Source organism: Phlebotomus papatasi, chromosome 3 (genome assembly GCF_024763615.1).
Source record: "Phlebotomus papatasi isolate M1 chromosome 3, Ppap_2.1, whole genome shotgun sequence".
NCBI classification, from domain to species: domain Eukaryota; kingdom Metazoa; phylum Arthropoda; class Insecta; order Diptera; family Psychodidae; genus Phlebotomus; species Phlebotomus papatasi.
In genome coordinates this window covers 1426205-1440663 of record NC_077224.1, presented here as the reverse complement: position 1 = coordinate 1440663, position 14459 = coordinate 1426205, and the positions used below count along the sequence as shown (strand labels likewise).

Sequence of the window (14459 nt, the reverse complement as noted above, 5' to 3'; positions counted from 1 at the left end):
CATGATTTTAAGCGCATTCTTAGCGGTTTTATGATTGAGCTGTGCATGATTTTAAGTGCATTCTTAACCGTTTTATGATTGAGCTGTGTGTGATCTTAAGCGCATTCTGAACTATTTTACGATTGAGCTGCGCGTGATTTAAAGCGCATTTTAAGCCCTTTTTAATGATTAAGCTGTGCGTGATTTTAAGCGAATTTTTAACCGTTTTACGATTGTGCTGTTCGTATATGACGCACCAAAAGTAGATAATATGTAAAGTTTCATAAAGGATTTCCTTCGAAAACTCAAGTACTTCCCTTGATAGACAAGCTTTGAAACATCAATTGTTGAAGAAGACATAGAATCCATTTTCAAGGTATTACAAATATGTAATATATTTCTATAATTTGACTTTGAAAAACTCAAAAACGTATGCCATCAAGGTCGAACGTATGTAAGGAGAAAAAAGTCGATTTAGATTTTCTTTAAAACATGTTTGAAAATGAAATTGATCGCATTACGTGTTTTGAGTTATGCTATAAAAACATGTTTTTGGAAGGGTAGGGGAGGAGAGTGGGCGAAATGAGTATTATATTTCGATTGCCAGAGTCGACGAATGGGGTGTCCACCGAAGGTCCGAAGACACAATCTTTATATCTAATCACAAATTCAGGGTTATTTAAAGTTTATCCTCAAGCTTTCAAGGTCATCATAGGTATGTATGGACAAAAAGTCGGCCTGGACATGTGTTAAAACATTTAAAAATGAGAATAATTGCATCACGTGTTTCGAGTTTTCCCATAAAATCACGTTTTTATACTTTGACCTTGGAAAGCATAAAGAAGTCAAGCCTCAAGGTCATGGGTATGTATGAACGAAATGTCCGCCTGGGTATTCTCCAAAACATATCCTAAAATGAAAATGAAACATGTTTTTGGAGGGGAAGGAGAGGGGGGTGGGGGAAACGCACATCATATTTTAAATCCTTGGGTCCACTTATGGGGGGCTTCTGAAGACCCGAAGACGCAAACTCTATCCCTTATAATTTTGGCCGCCTTTTAGGCGATTCGACACACTGTGCACTGGTGAGAGAAATCCGAAAAAGTTAAAATAACACTCCGGAAATGTTAATTTTACCCTGCATTATTGATCCGAAATCAGTGTAAATTTTACCCTTTTTAGGTGTATTAGGGGTTAAAATTACCCTTTTTCATGTTAATTTTACCCTTAAAAAAGTGTAAAATTAACATTAAAATGTTGATATATTTTTATACCTAAAAAGTGTTAAAGTTACGAGGAAAAAAAGTTAATCGCACCCTCTTTTTTTCTCAGTGATCATCCTCATTCTCAACAATTTTTTTCAGATCGAGATTCCCAGCACAATATTTCCAATTCAGAGATTTCTGGAGCGATCCGAGGAGCTGTTTCTTACTCCACAGCTGGAGAAGTATCTCCAACACTTACCCTTGAACACAATCGTTTCATGAGAAATTGTATACAATTGTATGGAAATTTCTCGACATGTGAATCAACAATAAGACTCGATGTGCAAAATATGCAATCCTTGTTCTTCCGGGTAAGTCAGCATAATCGATTTTCAGTCATGACCCTACTGATTTTGTCGTATTTCTTTTCAGAATAACCTGGTACAATGGAATCAAGGAGGTCTCTCAATAAGATCCGACTCACGAGGATCAGCTACATCCCTTCGTGGATGGGTGCATCACAATCTCTTCACAGGGAACCGGAATCGTCCATCACTGTGCGTGGAGGGTCGACAATCATCTCCATATCAGGAAATTACCGTCTTTAAAAATTACTTCACTCAAAATTTAGCTGCTTATGAAGATGTGATTGCTCTGAAGCAAGTTGTCTCCAACTTCTCCAATAACTACGTTCATAGAAATCGCGGTGGAAGAATTGTGGAAATTTCAGGCTTTGACAAAGTTCGTCTGCCAATTTACCAAACCACGGCTCACAATGGATTCTATCAGTAAGTTTTTCACTATTATTTTTAAATACTTAAAAAAAATTATCGGTATAGCGGTACAGTTTTATCCGAAACAGCAAGACCTTTCCAATAAACCGAAATTTGTCTCGATAAGTTGAGAATAATTCTGACAGGAGACTTTTAAACCTCTGACTTTGAAAAACTATTATTGGAAAGGAGTCAAGGACATTTAATTTTTTTCGTATTTTTTAAAACTTCTTCTGGATTAAAATAAAAAAATAAATTTAGTCAGTAAAAATATCGAATTTTGGCAGTAAAAAAATTAGGTTACTAAAAATAATTAATTTTTTTCAGTAAAACACTGACTATTTCGTCAGCAAATAAATCAAATTTTATCAGTAAAAAAATCAATTATGGTCAGTAATGCCTTCGGCACACCTTTTAGATCAGGAAAATTTCACGAAGCCGAAATTTGAATCCCTTTCTTTCTTACACGTTTTACGTATGTCTGTCTCATTCTTTCGCTCTCTAAATTCGATTGAGCTGAATTGAATTTGGTGTGATGTTTAAAAGAAGAAGAAGAGTGCGAAAGAGTGGGATAGTCGTATGCAAAATGCTTGAAAAAGGAAAGAATGTTTCATTCGACTATATGAAATTTTCCTAATCTGAGAGTGTGAGAAAGAAAGTGATTCGAATTTCGACTTCATGAAATTTTCCTGATTTAAAAGGTGTGCCGGAGCCATTACTGACCAAAATCCGCTTATTTCATTGACTAAAATTAATTTGTACACATTAAAGTTGAATATTCTCTGAAAGAAGAATCGTTTTTATGCTTTTTTCGGTATATAATTAAATTTGGGCAGTAATAGCTACTGGACGCCTTTTTGATCGGGAAAATTTAATGAAGTCGAAATTCGCATCCCTTTCTTTTTTAAAAGTTTGGCATATGCCTGCCTATTCCACTCTTTCGCATTCTTTTTTGTCTTTTTGAACATCCACATTAAATTAAATTTATTTCTGTCCAATTTTGAGCCCGAAAGAATGGGATAGAGTCTATTAAATATTTTTGGAAAGAAAGAAATGCGAATTTTGATTTCGAGGTGTGTCGCAGGCTAAAATTATTATTGTTTTATCGACGCTAAAATTATTATTTTTTTTACTAAATAAAATTCGATTAATTTATTCACCAAAATTGCTTTTTAATTGTTCAAAATTGGTATTCTTCTAATAAAAATCGTTTTTGTGTTGACCAAAATCACAATTGCTTTTGATAAATATAAATATATTTTACTTTTAAGTATTTTACTGGCCAAATTGATTTTTATTACCCTTAATTCGTATTTTTGCTGACCAAAATTATTTTATTACTTATCAAAGTCGATTTCCTTCTGACAAAAATCGATTTACTGCAGCCCAAATTTTTTTCCGGTAAATAAATCAAATTAGGTCAGTAAAAATCGGTTTCAAAATTGTTTTTTTTAATCACAATTGATTTTTTGCTGACCAAACCATATCAATTTTATGTTGCAAAAAATAGTTTCCAGTAAATAAATCAAATTGGGTCGGTAAAAATCGGTATCAAAATTGATTTTTTTAATCAAAATTGATTTTTTGCTGATTAAAATTTGATTGTCATCTGAACAATATCAATTTTGTGCTGCCAAAATTGTTTTCAGTAAATAAATCAAATTGGGTCGGTAAAAAAATCGATATAAAATTGCTTTATTTTACTGATCAAAATTGAGTTTCATCGGACAAAAATCGATTTTTTGCTGACAAAAATTCTTTTTGTTTCTAAAGGCATCTACACATTGGGAGAAATTTTCGTGAAAAATGTTATTTTTGACAGAATTTTGACGTTTCCACCTACAGCACTGCAGGCAATTTCCTTTAAAGAACAGAGCATTTTTTAACGAAAATTGCTCCTAATGTGTAGAAGCCTTAACAAAAATCGATTTCTTTCACAGAAAAAAAATTAAATTTTTGAATTCACACTGGTGTTTTTTTATTAACTGATTTTTTACCGATCAAATTTATTTCGTTACTGATCATTTTTATCGTAATACTGACTTTTTTGCTTCGTCCGATAACTCATCCCATTCTGTTTTTATTGCATTCAGCAATGTGGCCACTGATTGGCGTGGGAGAGCAACAATTGTGGCTGGAACAGCTGGACAAAATTATGTGGACAACATTTTCTACAATCCCGACAATGATTACGAAATGATCACAGTCAATCGATCAATGTAAGCCAATCATAAGAACTTGAACGTATTCGATAAAATTCTTATTAGAAAATCATAATATTTTGCGATGCATGGTGTGAAGTAATTATTTGATTTAACTGATTAGCATGGTATTTTTCTCTTTTTTTTTCTTTCTCGTATTTATCAAATGCATCAATGATGTCCCAAAATTTACCTACTTTATTATATTGGACTATTTGCATGCGTGACAATAATCTCAAAATTTTACCATCGTAGATTCGACTTTCAATTTTGGAACAGGTAATTTTGTTAATATCCTCTTGATTAATTGTACTAAGTCAAGAATGTAATTTTAATAATAATTTTCTGTCCTAATAAAGTACTCTGGATGTGTGGAAGACAAAAATCGATGCTAGGCACAATTATTGGAATTACAACACAACACTCGCAGTCAGTGGGAGGATTAGGGATCGGGCAGGTTAGTAGGAAAGGTTAAGTGTTAGGTAGGATGTTGAAATACTAAATTGATATTTACCTTCTGTGCAGACGATCCAATCCTCCTTGAAGTGCAATTTCTGCCATTCTACATGAACAACGAGACGATCCTCGATGGAAAGTGTCCTCCAGGATGGACCCTTATTGTTGACACTTGTTACATCTTTGTTGGTGCTCCCATGACTTTCTATGAGGCCAGAGACTTCTGCAGATCCGACAATGCTTCAATGCCCTTCATCCGTGGAGATACATCGCCTCTCTGGCACTTCCTGTCCAGACAAATGATGCACTTTAGGTAAAAAAAAATCTACTTTCAGCTTACTTCAATTGCAAATTAGTGAATAAATGCTCGACAAAAAATTGTTAATTGTTACTACAATTTTTCATTTTCTTATTAATTTATTTTATTCTGCAGCAGGGGCATTGAAAGAGTTTGGGTGCAGGATTTAAATTTCATCGATCAGTGCACCACTTTCTTCTTCCGAAATATCGAATTGGACTCTTGCGACAGTCGCAGGACTTTTGTCTGCGAAATTGATCCCAAAGTAAGAGAGCACTACCTTTTATCTAATTTTATATTCTTACTAAGAATTTCTTAAGTGCAATAACAAAATAATGATTGAAAATCTAATCCAAAAGATAATACACTGATAAGGGTCTTTTTTTTTGCTTTTAGGTAATGATCGACCCTCTGTCTTGGCGAGCTGATATCGTGACAATCAGCATGATAGCTGGCCTGTGTCTTTTGTTCCTTTTGTTGGTGCTCGTGCTGATCTGTTGGTACTCAAAGTCTCGCGTGCGTCACGTGCAGCGCCTGCAGCGTCGCAATAGTATCCGGCAGAGTCTGCGAAGTCTCAATAGTATCGATCCCCAGGGCTCTATGAGGCGTCGTAACATGCACATGTCACGCTCTAATGATATTCTGAGCACAACCACAGGCACGGATTACAAGAAAATGCCCTCAAATGGTTCCATTGACTCCATTGAGAAAAGTGCCCTGAGCTCAGAGACCAGCTACGATATGTACGACCAACAGAATGGTGCTTCCAGTGAATATTCGGCAAGAAAGGGGCCCAATAGCTACGGCAACGACTTCCTGGCCAACAAGTATGGTGAATACGCAAACCAAAAAGCTCAACGCAACGAAATACCCAAGACACCCAAAGTTTATGGACTGCCTCAGTATGAGCCACAGGTGGGATTTACAATTTCAAAACAGTAAAAGTCGTTAAACTTCTGTGGTTAACCCTTCACTTACAACCTCTAATACTAGTCCTATGATATTCCTATTTATGAGAATTTTCTGAATGCAAGAATCATTTCTTAAAAGATGAAATTTCATAAATCGCCAAGAAGTTAACCCTTTAAGGACGATTGGGACACCGGTGTCCCATAAAGAAAATAATTTTTCCTGACTACCTAAAGTTTTTTTTTTCTTATGTTTGTATACGTAATTGCAAAGGAGAAGGTTGAAGGCATCTAGGATATTTTTTGCAAGTCTCTAGCTATTTGCTATGTAGTAAATTTTTAAGCTTAAAAATTACGAATTTTTAAATTGTCATAATGAAAATTAATTTTAATTATTTTTTTATACTTCAAATTTTTTTTTATACAAAACAGTTTTGGAAAAAGAAACTACAATACTCAAATATAATATTTTTCGTTAAAGTGAAAATTAAAATTCATTGGTATTGTCAGAAAAATTACTTCAATTTTTGGGCTATTTTTGTTCCTATCGCTCATAGATGTAAAAAAAATACACCGAATCAGACTCTGTTGGATTTTCCAAGGCTAGATGTAAGACCTTTAACTGATTTTGTATTATCGGTTTCATTTTTATTGCTGATTTTCGGTCCGCGAAAACTGTCTCGTCGTTAAAGGGTTAAATAAATCAAAATAGGGATCGTCAATGCTTCATAATAAATACGGGGGCTCTAAACTTAAACCTATTTTAGGGCATTTCTATACCCGGAAAAATAAACGAATAAAACTCACTCGAATCGATGTTAAATTAACTCTTTTTCATTGTAATTTTCGATTAACTATATTTTAAAGACATTGAATAAACGAGCAGTAAAAAGTCAAATTTGGTCACCAAAAAATTCGAAATGATCAGTAAAAAATAAAAAATGGTCAATAAAAAATAAAAAAGGGCAGCAAAAAGTTTAAAAAGATCAGTAAAAAATTAAAAAAGAGCAGTACTTTATTAAAAGCGGTCAGTAAAAAAATGAAAAGTGGTCAGCAAAAAATTAAACATGATCAGTAAAAAGTAAAAAGTAATCAGTGAAAAATAAAACATGATGAGTAAAAAACACAAACGGTCAGTAAAAAATAAAGTGGTCAGTAAAAAATTTAAAATGAGCAGAAAAATATTGAATTTGGTCAGTAAAAAATTAAAAATGATCAGTAAAAATATTTTAAAAAAACAGCAAAAAATTAAAAATGATCATTAAAAAATGAAAAGTGGTCAGCAAAAAATTAAAACGAGCAGTAGAAATATTCGAGATGATCAGTAAAAAGTTGAAAAGTGATCAACAAAGAATTAAAAATGTGCAGTAAAAAATAAAAAATGGTCAGTAAAAAACAAAAAGTGGTCAGCAAACTGACCAATTTTAAATAAAAATATTTAGACCAATTTTTAGATAAAAACTGACCAATTTTTATTTTCTACTGACCACTTTTGATTTTCTACTGTTCAAATTTTATTTTTTACTGCTCAATTGTAATTTTTTACTGACCATATTTTATTTTTCACTGATCACTTTTAATTTTTGCTGATCACTCTTTATTTTCTACTGATCAAATTTTATTTTTTACTGCTCATTTTTAATCTTTTACTGACCAATTTGTATTTTTTACAGACCACTTAATTTTTTACTGACCACTTTTTATTTTTTACTGACCACTTTTAATTTTTTACTGACCACTTTTTATTTTTTACTGACCACATTTGATTTTTTACTGACCAATTTTTATTTTTCACTGATCACTTTTAATTTTTTGCTGATCACTTTTTATTTTTTACTGACCACTTTTTAGTTTTTGCTGACCATTTTTTAATATTTCACTGATCAATACGAATATTTTTACTGCTCGTTTTTAATTTTTTACTGCTTTTTTTTAATTTTTTTGCTGCTCATTTTTAATTTTTTGCTGATCAACTCGAATATTTTTACTGCTCATTTTTAATTTTTTACTGACCATATTTTCTTTATACTGATCATTTTTAATTTTTTGCTGATTAATTTTTAATTTTTTACTGATCAACTCGAATATATCTACTGATCAATTCGAAGTTTTTACTGACCAAATTTAACTTTTTACCGACAAAATTGAAAATCTTTGCTGATTATTTCGAATTATTTGCTGATCAAATTTGATTTTCTGCTGACCACTTTTGACTTTTTACTGGCCATTTGTTTTTTGCCATAAAATACTAAAACACTAACTGAGAATTTAAAACACTTTAAAATGCCACAAAAAAGAGAAGCGCTACGTGAAGGGTTAAAGCGACTTGTTCTATTTCAGGGATTTGAATTGGCGTACAGAAATGAAGGTTTTAGAGATAATTCAACCTTTTCTGGCACACGACAAAATTCAATAAGCACAACAATCAACGAAGACACCCCAATCATCCAACAAGTTGATCCGGATGAAGCAGGATCTGACTACTACGGCAATTCCAGTACACTTCCTTTGCGACATAGAGATGAAAATCTGAGCTTCCTCAGTGAACTGAAAACTCGTCTGCCAGACTACGAGCCTCTACCACGGCAGAGTCCTAGCCATTCGAGTTTTCTGCCCTCACCTCCCTCTCCACCCACACAAAGTCAGAAGACTTTTGCACCAGCTGCTAGTGATGGCTACCATCGGCCTCAGATCAGACGGCCGGACTTCACAGTACCTCCGCCAGAGATCAAGCGCCCTGAGTCATACTACACAGCCATGAGGACTGCCAGAGACTCACAGGTTCCTCCTCAGGCACTTCCCACAAATCGCCCCCGGACAGTTTACGAACCGTCCGGAGACGAGAGAGTACCCTCCAAGACGTACTCTCGATCGAAGTCAGAAGCCCTCCTTGAAACAAATTTCGATGAGGAATCTACGAGTCCGACTCTCAAGCCCGACAATCGGAGCTACAGCCAACCACTTGAGACTGCAATGTAACTTTTAGGCATCCCTTAAAATCCGCCCCCCATGGCAAAAAAAAGCCTTAAAAAAGCGCCTTAGACGTTTTATTCTAGTTTCTTAGAAAGACAGCGTATTCTTTTTTTGTAAAGAAATTAGTTAGACATTATTTCAAAGTGTATTTTAATTAAGATAATCTGACGAAAAATTCCAACCTAAAGACATTAATTGTTTTTTTCTTAAAAGAGTATTTCGTAGCGTTAGATATTTTTTAAAGAATATATATAAACTAGAAAAATATCTCGACTTTTTGTACATATTGAACAAATTAAGTGTTGAGAGCGCGATAATTTGTGATGAAATAAAACGGAAGGTAGTTATCGATAAATAAATGGAAGGTCTTTATAGTGAAAGACACACAAAGAATTTTTTATATAAGATTGTCAAATAAAAATGTTGAATAACAGAGAAATAATGTCTCAATTGTTGCCAGTGGTTTGCTGATGCATTATGCCAGCTTCAGACTAGAGGTTTAGCCCAGTTCCCGAAGGTCTCAAAAATCTAAATAACAAGCGATTTTATTGACTTTTCAAAATATATTGGATCATTTGCCCTTAATATCCAATTCTAAACAACAATTTCCTAAAAAAATCGTGCCTGATAAGGAATTAGAGGAGTTAAGCCAAATAGCTAAGCCTTAGGTCTGGAGCCCGTATTAGGGTAACGTGGGGTAAAACACTGAAAAATGGATATTACACAGAAAAAAATATTTTATGAAATTGTTCGTAATATTTATGAAATCCTATGGAGGACTTACAAAATGCTCGTGAATCGTATAACCCACAAACAAGTTCGTAAAATTTTGTACTTTTTTCACAAACATTGTTCGTAAAATGATCATTTGACGAACATTTTTTGTACCTTTACAAACATTTTTTCGTAAATGTTCGTAAACACACAAAAAATGTTCGTAAAATTTTGTCATTTGTTCGTATTTGTTCATAAATTTTTGTTTGGCAAAAATTTACGAACATTTACGAACAAATGTTTGTGAAAGTACAAAAAATGTTCGTCAAGTGATCATTTTACGAACAATGTTTGTGAAAAAGCACAAAATTTTACGAACTTGTTTGTGGGTTATACGATTCAGGAGCATTTCGTGTCTCCTATAGGATTTCACAAACATTTACGAATAATTTTACAAAATATTTTTTTCTGTGTACTCTTTGTGTACAAGATCTAGGAGATTACTATGTAGGACTGTATTTTAGGAAACATCACATCATACAACGCATACAACATTCTACAAGACAATTTCTTTATTTAGATAACAATTATTCTTTTCAAGCTATTTGAGCTATTTTCTTAAAGTTGATTTTATGGAAATTCACAAATATGCTAATGGGGTAAACATTGGTAGGTATGGGGTAACTTGTGACACGTTAATATGTTTTAATATGGGTTCTCGTAAGAAAATCAATCGCCTACAACTTTTGTCAAAGACTAGATAACCCAATCTTAATAAAAAAGCTACATTCCGATTGGTAGGGCTTTAAAGAGGGATATACAAAGGTTTATCACAAAGGAATATTCATGTCCACCGCCGTCTTAGCGTGGGAAACTAGTCTACAGAGCCAAATGGTGAAAATGTTCCTTCTCAATTTGTTTTAACCAATAGCATTATTTAAAAAAAAAAGAAATATCCAGAGTTCTAGCTTCAGGGAATGGTCGAACTCATGAGAAAGTACTCTCAGTTAACATATGATTAAGTTCACATAAGTTTGCTACTAAAAATAAGTTAGATTCAGTAAAGGAAGATGGGAGAAATACGAAGTGTTCGAAACCAGGGTATATACGAAGCCTGAAAGCCTTGCCCTACTGCTTTTCCAACGGTATAAAAGGCTTTCAAACATTTTAGGCATATAATAAGAGGAAAAGAAAATGATTATTATTTATTTATTTTGATGTACCGAGTTTTTATGGCCATTATGTACATTGTTCACTTTAAAAATTTATTATTCAGATTACAATGTTTCGTGAAAAATGTCCATTCAGACGCTTCAATCATTTGCACCGCGCGGGACTCGAACTCACAACTGTGACAATCGAGCCGGGGGTCATACCGCCCAAGAGCCGAACGCTTTTACCAATTGGCCCACGGACCCCCTTAAACATAAAAAAATGAACTGAAGAAGCTTGGAATAAAACTCAGTTTCTCCTCTCTAAAAAGTTTATTGTAGAGACGAATTTCCTTTAGAGAGCGCTGTGAGGAACGCAACTCTCCGATACGAGACACAGAATACATAACAGACGGAACCGGAAAACTGGGAATAGACGAATTCCCAGGCCATTTTCAAAATAAACCAGAAAACATAGTTTCAATGAGTAGAAATGGGTAAAGAACAATGAAAAATAAAACGTTGCGCCATAATATCGATTTAGGGGTGTTACCGAAGACCGAAAGCTGATATTTCACTTTGTTTGGCAAATATTGCGATAACGGGAAATCGGAAAAACGAAAACAAACTTGAAATTTCAAAATTCCTTTTTTCTGTTAATATTTGATCCCTTGAAGAGTCATTGTATATACAGGGAGAGTAGAGCAGTTTCACGAACATAAACTATATATTCAATTTAATTCAGTTTAAGAAGGTCAAGGAGATGAACTCGCTCCGGATGCGTTAGGCAGTGCATCCCTTTCAGGGCAACAAAACACATAATTCCTTGCCAAAGCTTTCGACGCTTCAAAGCGCCTTCCTCAGTGGTCAAATCTGTGATTTGCCTCTGAAATTTGGGAATTTGTCGCGGGTGCTCCTTCTTAGACATTGATCTGAAACCAACTCAATGCCTGTGGCCTCAGATCAATGTCCAAGAAGGAACACCCGCGAGGAATTCCCAAATATCCCTGTAAATATTCAGCATCAAAAGCTTTGCCAAAGATTTTTGTATTTTCCTGTTTTAAAAGAATTGCACTCCCTGACGTATTGGGAGGGAGTTCATCTCCTTGACCTTCTTATGCTATTGTTGCCATGAGTAATCTACCAAAAATTAACTCAGTTCAGACAGTTTAAATTTTTCGATTAGTCGAACAATCGATGAAATCGGATCAAGTTTAGGTCTTAGAAACGTTGTAGGGTGAAAGGAACACCTATTGACACTTTAAGAAGTCGTACCAGGACCTATTGACACTTGAATTATCCTTATCGAAAAACATAGATTAATGAAAAACGCTATTATTACTTTAATTTTATTAAGGTGAAGAATTTTATTTCTTTATGGGAAGGTTCACAACAGTCTTCTTGGCAGAAATCGGAGCTATTCTGATTGCAACGAATATGTTAGTGAACGAAAAACCCAGAGGGAAAGATATTTATTTTATCTCTGATAGTAAAAGGGCACTTTCTGCGCCATATCAGGGTATTATAAGATCTAAAATTGTTAAGGAGATCAGGACTAATCTTTGCAGATTAACAGAGAATAATAATATTATTCTTCTGTGGTGTCCTGGTCATAACGTTATTATAGGTAATGAAATAGCAGATAAACTCGCGAAGATTGGTGCACATCAGGACTTTATAGACCCTGAACCAGTCTTCGGAATTGAAAAAGAATTACGGAAAGATTACTTCCAATATATTACAGGAATAGACCATACAGCGCTTTGGAATAATGTAAAAGGCTGTAGTTTCGCGAAATCCGTAATAGATGGATTAAATTTAAATAGATCTCAACTCTTGTTAAATCTTGACAGGGAGAACTTGAGGGTAATTATAGGAATTTACACAGGACACTGGCTAAATTCACATCTTGCAAAGTTGGGTGTAGACGTTACCTCAGCTTGCAGGGGTTGTGGAGAGAGTCTGGAAACAGTAGAACACATTTTATGTTATTGTTCCAAATTCTCAAGCCAGAGAATTAAAATCTTTAAGAAATAAGTGCCGGCACTAGATTATATCAAAAGAGCGGTAGCTCAGGATGTTCTGCAGTTCAGCCAGGTTTTAAAAGAATTGGAGTAAGGTCAAATAGAGCCTAGGTGTCTGCAGCCCAAAGATCGTACCATGCTCCCTATACAGTCTATCAATCTATCTACATTTTATCAGATGCACTAAATAAATTTCAATATTTTGACAAAAGAGTCAATAGGAGTTCTCTGTCGAAGAGGTGTTCATTCGACCCTAGTACTCCATGAGAGCTTTCCAAAACACCAAAATTTTTCAAATTCTAACAATTAGAACCAGAGATACCCAGCGAGCACAGTTAGCAGAATAAAATAGGATTTTCAGCATTTTTTTGCTGAATCGGTCTGCTGGCCAATCAGCAGCTCTCGAACAAAAAGTGCTAAGCAAATACATAAAAATGGCACTGTTTAGCGCTCGCAGTGGATGATGGCAGAACTAAATACTGCCGGTAGATGGCGCCAGGAAGCATTTAGCAACAAATTTTCTCTTTCATTTTTTTTCTTTTTCTCTCAAAATGTCAAAATGGACTTGGAATTTCCCCTGAAATTATTTATCAACTTGGGGGATATTATAATCATGATTTTTATTACTTATATTATTATAGGAATTATGCTACGGTATGCTGCCTATAGAGAATGGTCAAATAAGAGTATTAAACATACTCCCGACCAAAAATGTTGCATTTTTTAGTGAATTGCGTCATTATTTTCCCGAGAAAAAAAAATTTTTTTTTCTGAGCAAATATTCAGTCGGGGGTTATAAAATTATTCATTATTTATGAAAAATATGTTTTTTCTTTTGCAAAAAGCATATTTTCCTCAATTTTCGCAATTAAATATTGGCATCTTTCCTGGAACAGCCATTGATGTATTATGCTCACAGTCGGTCACAACTATTGTAATTGATCTTGAAACAGGATTTTTCTACTTTTTTAACTTTTTTATGGTAAATAAAGTTGCAGATGCATTTAAAAAAATCCATTTAAAAGTTGTGACTCCCCCACTTAACTCTTTCGCCTCTTTTGGGACTCTGAGTGCACAAAGCAGCATATGAATACTTTGTGGAAAACAATGTTTTTTTTAATTATTCAGAACTGATAAAAATCCTATTCTTATAAAATGATTACAAACTATAAGGATGTCTAAATGTAAAATATTTTATTGTAGTACCTCAATTGATTTCTGAGCAAAGATATTTTTGATTTAAAAAAAAAGTGAAATTGGCTTACAGTATATGCTGCGGTCCGGAAAGAGTTAATGAGTTCAATAATGCCTTTTAAAAATACTACAAAAAAATTTCTATGGATACCACAAAATAAAATATAATTGTTTTATCACAATTTAAGTTGAAAAATTTACATAAAAGCGTTTTTGTTTGTTGCGGCAAATGCGGAAAATATATATTTTTTTATGTTATAAAATGTTTTATATTTTACAAGTGAAATAAATGTATGATCCGTGCACGATGCATATGCATAATGTATATGCTGCACTTTTCTATTTATAAATTTTCGATTATAAATTTTCTAAAGCGCATTTTTACGCAAAAAACTACTTTTATTATCGTGGAAAAATAACAAACCAACAATTATCGTTTTTTTAATACTGTGCGTATTCTTTTTTAAATGAAAAATTTATTCAATTTGATGATTCATTTTTTAAATTAAAATGATATGCATTTATATTTTTTAGAAGAGAGTTTTTAAATACCTTTAAAGTCAGGAAAATATGCTAATTTGTT

General features: G+C 33.6%; 1 protein-coding gene across 1 annotated transcript in view; it reads left to right on the top strand.

Moving 5' to 3' along the window:
* Positions 1-9232, top strand: part of LOC129806404 (protein bark beetle) — a 36917-nt gene extending 27685 nt beyond the window's left edge. The window contains exons 6-14 of the mRNA XM_055854962.1: positions 1344-1555; positions 1617-1972; positions 4051-4176; positions 4414-4437; positions 4518-4615; positions 4684-4927; positions 5048-5177; positions 5309-5827; positions 8161-9232. Coding sequence (XP_055710937.1) covers positions 1344-1555; positions 1617-1972; positions 4051-4176; positions 4414-4437; positions 4518-4615; positions 4684-4927; positions 5048-5177; positions 5309-5827; positions 8161-8799 — 2348 coding nt within the window. The 3' untranslated portion in view covers positions 8800-9232. The remainder of the gene's footprint in view (positions 1-1343; positions 1556-1616; positions 1973-4050; positions 4177-4413; positions 4438-4517; positions 4616-4683; positions 4928-5047; positions 5178-5308; positions 5828-8160) is intronic.
* Positions 9233-14459: the final 5227 nt, after the last annotated feature.